The sequence below is a fragment of the Mirounga angustirostris genome, unplaced genomic scaffold, assembly GCF_029215605.1.
Source record: "Mirounga angustirostris isolate CCGP_5_RB_7025 unplaced genomic scaffold, mMirAng1.0.hap1 SCAF_9, whole genome shotgun sequence".
NCBI classification, from domain to species: Eukaryota; Metazoa; Chordata; class Mammalia; order Carnivora; family Phocidae; genus Mirounga; species Mirounga angustirostris.
The window spans coordinates 38,891,463-38,897,462 of NW_026991717.1; the positions used below are offsets into that span (position 1 = coordinate 38,891,463).

A 6,000-nucleotide genomic window follows, 5' to 3' on the forward strand; every position below is an offset into this window, starting at 1 on the left:
GCGAACAGAAGAAATAACTGGGGAAGAAAGGGCTGCTCTTCCTTACAGAAGAATTCTCATTAATACACGTAGAAGGAGTGAGGGAAAGAAAAATCCTTGGCAGCCACACACCACAGTAATAATAGTTGTTGTGATCAGGATCCACTGATGGATGTGAAAATTAGTAGATGAAAGTTTGAGAAGAAACATGACATCTGCATCATCTAAAGTAGCCCTCCCAAGATATTTACTTAGTACAAAAAGGAAGATAGTAACTTTGCCCTGGAGAAACCCAGCAGGTAGCCTTTCAGTGGTGGTGAAGCTCACCAGCAATAAGGTGCACTGACATCACATGCCCCCTGATAAGGGCACCGGAAGAGCTCATCATGCTTGTGGTCTCCGTGCCAGGGGTGCGTAACCTCAGTCTCCTAGGAAAACATCTGACAAACCCATATTGAGGGACAGACAGTCTACAGAATAACCGACCAGTACTCTTCAAAAGTGTCAAAGCCATGACAGACAGGAAAGACTAAGGAATGGTCACATGTTGAAGAAGCAGACAGAGATCTGGCAGCTGAATTCTGTGTAAGCTTCTGGAACAGGATGTTAGTGAGAAAACTGACAAAGTTGGAATGAAGTCTGTAGTTTAGTTAATAGCACTTCCTAACTTTTTTTTTTTTTTTTTTGAGAGAGAGAGAGAGAGCATGAGAGGGGGGAGGGTCAGAGGGAGAAGCAGACTCCCTGCCGAGCAGGGAGCCCGATGCGGGACTCGATCCTGGGACTCCAGGATCATGACCTGAGCCGAAGGCAGTTGCTTAACCAACTGAGCCACCCAGGCACCCAGCACTTCCTAACTTCTTGATGTGTGTTCATTGTACTGTGGTTAGATAAGAGGTTAACGGTAGGGGATGAAGGTGGAACCCTACTGTTTTTGCACCTTTTTTGTAATACTAAAATTATTTCAAAATTAAAAAAAAAAAGGCAAAACCAAACCAACAAGGGTAAAACACTTGTCAACCCCACGTCTCCCTCTTCTCTTTATTGAACTTCTTTCCATCCCTGACCTCCCATTACTCTTCAGCCCACTCCCACCTAGCTTTTGCCCCACTTGCCACTAAAACAGTTCACCACCGACCTCCAGGCCACCGAAGTTGATAGACATTTCCCAGTCCTCATCTTGACCTCTTGGCAGCATTCAATATGATGAACCAGTCCCTTTTTAAAACATTTCTTCTTGCTCACCCAACAATTTTCCTGGTTTTCTTCTGACTTCTCTGGCTATTCCTTTTCTTTCGCTGGTAGATGACCCTCCTTTATAAATCCACCTTTAAAGATTGCCATTCCTCAGTGCTCCATCTAAACTCCTCTGCCAAATGTATATTGAAGCATGAAGTGATTCTGTCCAGTTCAGTTACCATGTATACACAGATAAATCACAAATTTTTATCTCTAGCCCTGTCTATCAACTGCCTACATGAAATGTCCACTGAACCAAAGCAAATTTATGAGCTAAAATGCATTCTTAATACCAAATTATCTGTATAGCATTGTAGTAGATGCAAAGAATTAGAAGCTGTCCTTGTCTTCAAGCGGCTTATACCCTAAAACTGTAGAGACAGGCCTTGCAGTATAATGCTTACAGTCGTGGACTTGGAGTCCTGGACAACTGGGTTCAAATCATGGTTCTTCCAGTCGTGGTGAGATAATCTTGAGTAAGTTATTTAGCCTCTGTGGGCCCTAGTTTCCCTTTCTGTGAAATAAAATTTTTCCTCAGAATACCTTTGCAAAAATGAAATGGAATCATGGGGCCTCTGGGTGGCTCAGTCAGTTAAGCATCCAACTCTTGATTTTGGCTCAGGTCGGGATCTTGGGCTCGTGGGATCAAGCCCCCCCATCGGGCTCTGTGCTCGGCAGGGAGTCTGCTTGAGGATTCTCTCCCCGCCTCGCCCTCTCCCCGTCTCCCGGCTCACGTGCACGCTCTCCCTTTGTCTAAAATAAAAAGTATAGGATGAATTCTAGGGAAGGAGACTTGTGAGCTGGGCTGGCTAGGGAAGACTTCCTGGAGGTGTTCAGCATGGAGTGGAGAGTAAGAATTCTGATTAAAAACAAATTGTGATAAAGAGGTAAGAGGCTGTGGTAGAAATAATAAAGGATTTGTAGTAAGAAAATAGGAATTGACTCTACTTCTGAGTAGCTGTAATTTTAGATGAGTGCATTTTTACACTTGGCCCCTTCATGTGTAAATTTCAGACATCGATATCTGTCCTAACCACCTTATATAGTGGCTGTCAGTAATAGATATGAAAATATTTGGTTGTACAGGAAAATACGGTATAAATTCCAGACATCCGTTGTTGATCGGTGCACCTCAGTGGAGAGGGTGGCCTTTAGAGTTGGAAACACCTAAGTCTGAATCTGCATTCACACTAGCTGTGACCTTGAGCGAGTCACTTGAACTCAGAGCTCTACGTTTCTCATCTCTAAAATGAAACCATATTCTTTGCCTCAGTGTAATGTTGTAAGGATCAAGTAAGTTACTCTTCTTTCGTGAAGGCCCGCTAGCAGCCGAGCAGCTTTCCCACACGTGGAGTACTCATTCAGTGATGACTCCCGTCAAAGCTAGGATCCATTGCCTTAGGACTGTGTATTTAGCACACATAGAAGTCATATCTGGCAAATAATGTGACAAATCCTTTTTTCAGATCCCATGTTAGATCTGGATATTCAAGAATTGGCCAGTCTTACTACTGGCGGAGGAGATTTGGAGAATTTTGAAAGACTGTTTTCAAAGTTAAAGGAAATGAAAGGTAATTGGCTCCATCATGTCTAACACGTCCCCTTCTTGGTGCTCCTCTCTTTTATGTGGTAGGATTTTGTTTTGTAACGGCTGATTGGATTCCCTGCTCTGGTCTCAGCTGTCTGGAGACACTTGGTGCCTGGGGGACTGTGTCATCCTCTGTTGGTAGAAATTCCCCAGGGAAAGTTTTCCTCTTTCTTCACTCTCTTTCCTCTTACTGTCCCTTCTTCTTTTGCCTCTCTCGGTTTCTTTCAGTGTGTCTCATTAACCTGGAATCAGTAAGATCCCTGCCAATTTACTCACATCATACCCGTGTGGAAAATCGGGAAGACTTAAACTCCCTAACAGCTGTAATGACTGCACCATAAGCATTTGTCTTTGAAATCCATCTCCCATCTTCTAGCGTTAGAACATCCATACACTCCAGACTCTCCTGTGCTATTAGATGAATTTCTTAAGATTTATTTTCTCCCTAGACAAGGCTGCGACGCTTCCTCACGAGCAAAGAAAGTTGCATGCAGAAAAGGTGAGACGACCAGTCAGGTATTTATTGAGTATCTATGAAAAGGTCCGATGCTGTTAGAATTATGTATCACACTTGTTGACTTCTAGACTTGTTTCAGTGTGAACTTTCCATTGGATAGTAACTTGGAACGAATTGGATGTTTACACAGTAGTAATATAATTGCTGTAGTCAAACCAAGATTTTTCAAATGTATGTTGAGTGACATGGAAATTTCATTGAGACTCAGGATGTTTGCCTTCCTAACTGTTGGGCTGGAAAACCCTTAGTCATTTTGTTTTGTATTGTTTTGTTATTACCAACACAACACATGTTCTTGGCAGGAAATGTATGTGGTTTATGGTATTTCATTGTATGAATGTGTCCTAATTTATTCATTTCCCTTTCGGACATTTAGGTCATGTGCATTTTTTGCTTCTATAAATAGTGAAGCTGTGCATAACCTTACACATCCACCACCTTTGTATGTAACTCTGATTTCATCTTTAGTATAAATTCTAGAAGTGGAAGTCCTGGGTCAGGGTAGTCAAGGGTTTGGATACATGGGGCGGGAGAACTGGAGGGCAGGGGGTAGAATTTTAGGCCTTGATCAGTTCAGCATATTGACTAACTCATGACACAAGCTGCAGGGTAGCTCTTACCTAAAATGTGTTGCATGCTTCTCTCCACAGGTGGCCAAAGCCTTCTGGATGGCAATTGGGGGAGACAGAGATGAAATTGAAGGCCTTTCATCTGATGAAGAACACTAAATTATTTGCGCTAGGGTTTGACAGCCTCAGACACTTCCCTGCTTCACCCTGTTCTGTTTGGCTTAACTTCCCATCATCCTGTTGGCCACCTGACTTAGTTCTAGGGCCACCTTACTTATAGTTTCTCGTAGGGTATAGTAGGGGTTTTGTCCCTCAGTATAGTGTAAGGGAGCGAGGAGGATAATGACGACAAGGAGTGAGAGTTTTTCAAGGACACTGTCTCTAGGGACGGGAGTGAAACAAGGCTCAGAGGTCTGTGTGATTTGCCCCAGTTGCAGAAGGACCACGCCATTCCCAGCCCACCTTTTCCAGAGTGTCCTCTGTGGTCACACCCGATTCCTGCAGATCAGGAGCTGGTCCACCTTTCCTTGGGCTTCTGGATTTTCGCTTTCAGGGAGCTTGGCACCCTGAGCTTTGGTGCTTTTGATGGTAGGAAAGGAAGTTGCTGCAAATTTAATTTGTGCCACCGGGTAGGTGGGGCCAGAGTCCGTGGCCCTCGGCTTAGTCTCGCGCTAAAAACGCCTCTGGGCATTTCATCTGAAAGAGTGTCTCAGCTCACGCTAGAAACTGCTGAGAAACGAGGGTGAATTTTTAGACAATGCTAGAGGAGGCCAAGGTGTCCTACTCCGGTAGGGATAAAACAAACTCATCTACTAAGTTGCTGTTTGGGAGTGGGGTGGGAGGTTTGTGTTTGAGAGAGAGAAAGAAACTTCAGGAATTCCCTGTTCTGGGCCATTGAGGCAGTATGTGATCGTATCTGGAGGCTTTTACATTAGTCCTGCCAGGAGGAAACTCGTCTTCCTTAGAGCATATCAGAGCTGTGTCGTCACACTTTACCCTCAAAACAAGGTAGTTTCCCCCCCCTTTGTCTCTGAATGCCCAACAGATCACTGCTAACGTGGTCACACCGCAGGGTGGGCAAGCGGGGAAAGGATGTGAAAGGTTAGGCGATGAAGCTCTGAGGGCCTGTGTGACTTCCAGGGCTGGGAGTCGGGGGTCACCCACAGGAAGGTCCACCTCCAAAGGAAGGGTGGGAACTACAGTAAATAAAAATCCCTATTTCTGTGTTTGTAGACACTTGGTAATGCATGCCATTGACCTTCACTGTGGTAGCCACGGCCACGGTTCTAGACTGGCGCATGGTGCCCCAGCTGGCACACAGGCTGACAGCCGCTCCTGGCCTTGCCTGGACTGGGAAATCCTTAGGTCACCAGCAGAAACAAGTTTTAGACCCCCCAGCGCCGCCTTCTAAGCACTGCGGAAGGAATGGCAGGAGGAGTGGAATGCTCCAGGTCCTGGGCCAGGGCAGCCACCAGGAGGGAAGGCTTCAGTGACTGGAGCATTAAGGAAGAGCCATCATCAAAGGCAACATTGGCAGTTCTCTGGCTTGGTGACCTTTCCCCCCCCCTCTTTTTTTTCCTCTCCTCTTTTAACTATTCTGAAGATCTTTGAGACTATAGTTGACCACCATACCATCGTTGTTTCTTTGAGGTGACTGCATTAGCTGTTGATTAAGAATGCAAGGGAAGTTGGCTCTGGGGTTGCAAAATGAAAGGCAGAATGTTCTTCTTAAAACATGAAGGGTTCCAAAAAGTATATCAGGTCACATGGAGGGAAGACAGACTAGAAAAAGCTGTGAATGTGATTTTGTGGATTAAACAAAGCCAGGTGATTAAAAGATGATTTATTTATAAAGTCTGCTAATGTGTGATTCTATTGTTTCTTAGTAGGGGATGTGTTGGGGGAAGCCTTACTTGACATTAGGCATAAATAGTAATTGGAGTTTGTCAAACTCACAATTTTGGAATCTACCACATATAAGTATAACATCAACTGACCTTTTCAAGACCTCAGCTTTTGGGGCGCCTGGGTGGCTCAGTCGGGTAAGTGTCTGCCTTCGGCTCAGGTCATGATCCCGGGGTCCTGGGATCGAGCCCCGCATCGGGCTCCCC

General features: G+C 45.0%; 1 protein-coding gene across 2 annotated transcripts in view; it reads left to right on the forward strand.

Moving 5' to 3' along the window:
- Positions 1–5,743, forward strand: part of AAGAB (alpha and gamma adaptin binding protein) — a 54,152-nt gene extending 48,409 nt beyond the window's left edge. For both annotated transcript variants that reach the window (XM_045899814.3, XM_045899815.3), the window contains 3 exons: positions 2,682–2,786; positions 3,253–3,302; positions 3,971–5,743. In XM_045899814.3, coding sequence (XP_045755770.1) covers positions 2,682–2,786; positions 3,253–3,302; positions 3,971–4,048 — 233 coding nt within the window. In that variant the 3' untranslated portion in view covers positions 4,049–5,743. The remainder of the gene's footprint in view (positions 1–2,681; positions 2,787–3,252; positions 3,303–3,970) is intronic.
- Positions 5,744–6,000: the final 257 nt, after the last annotated feature.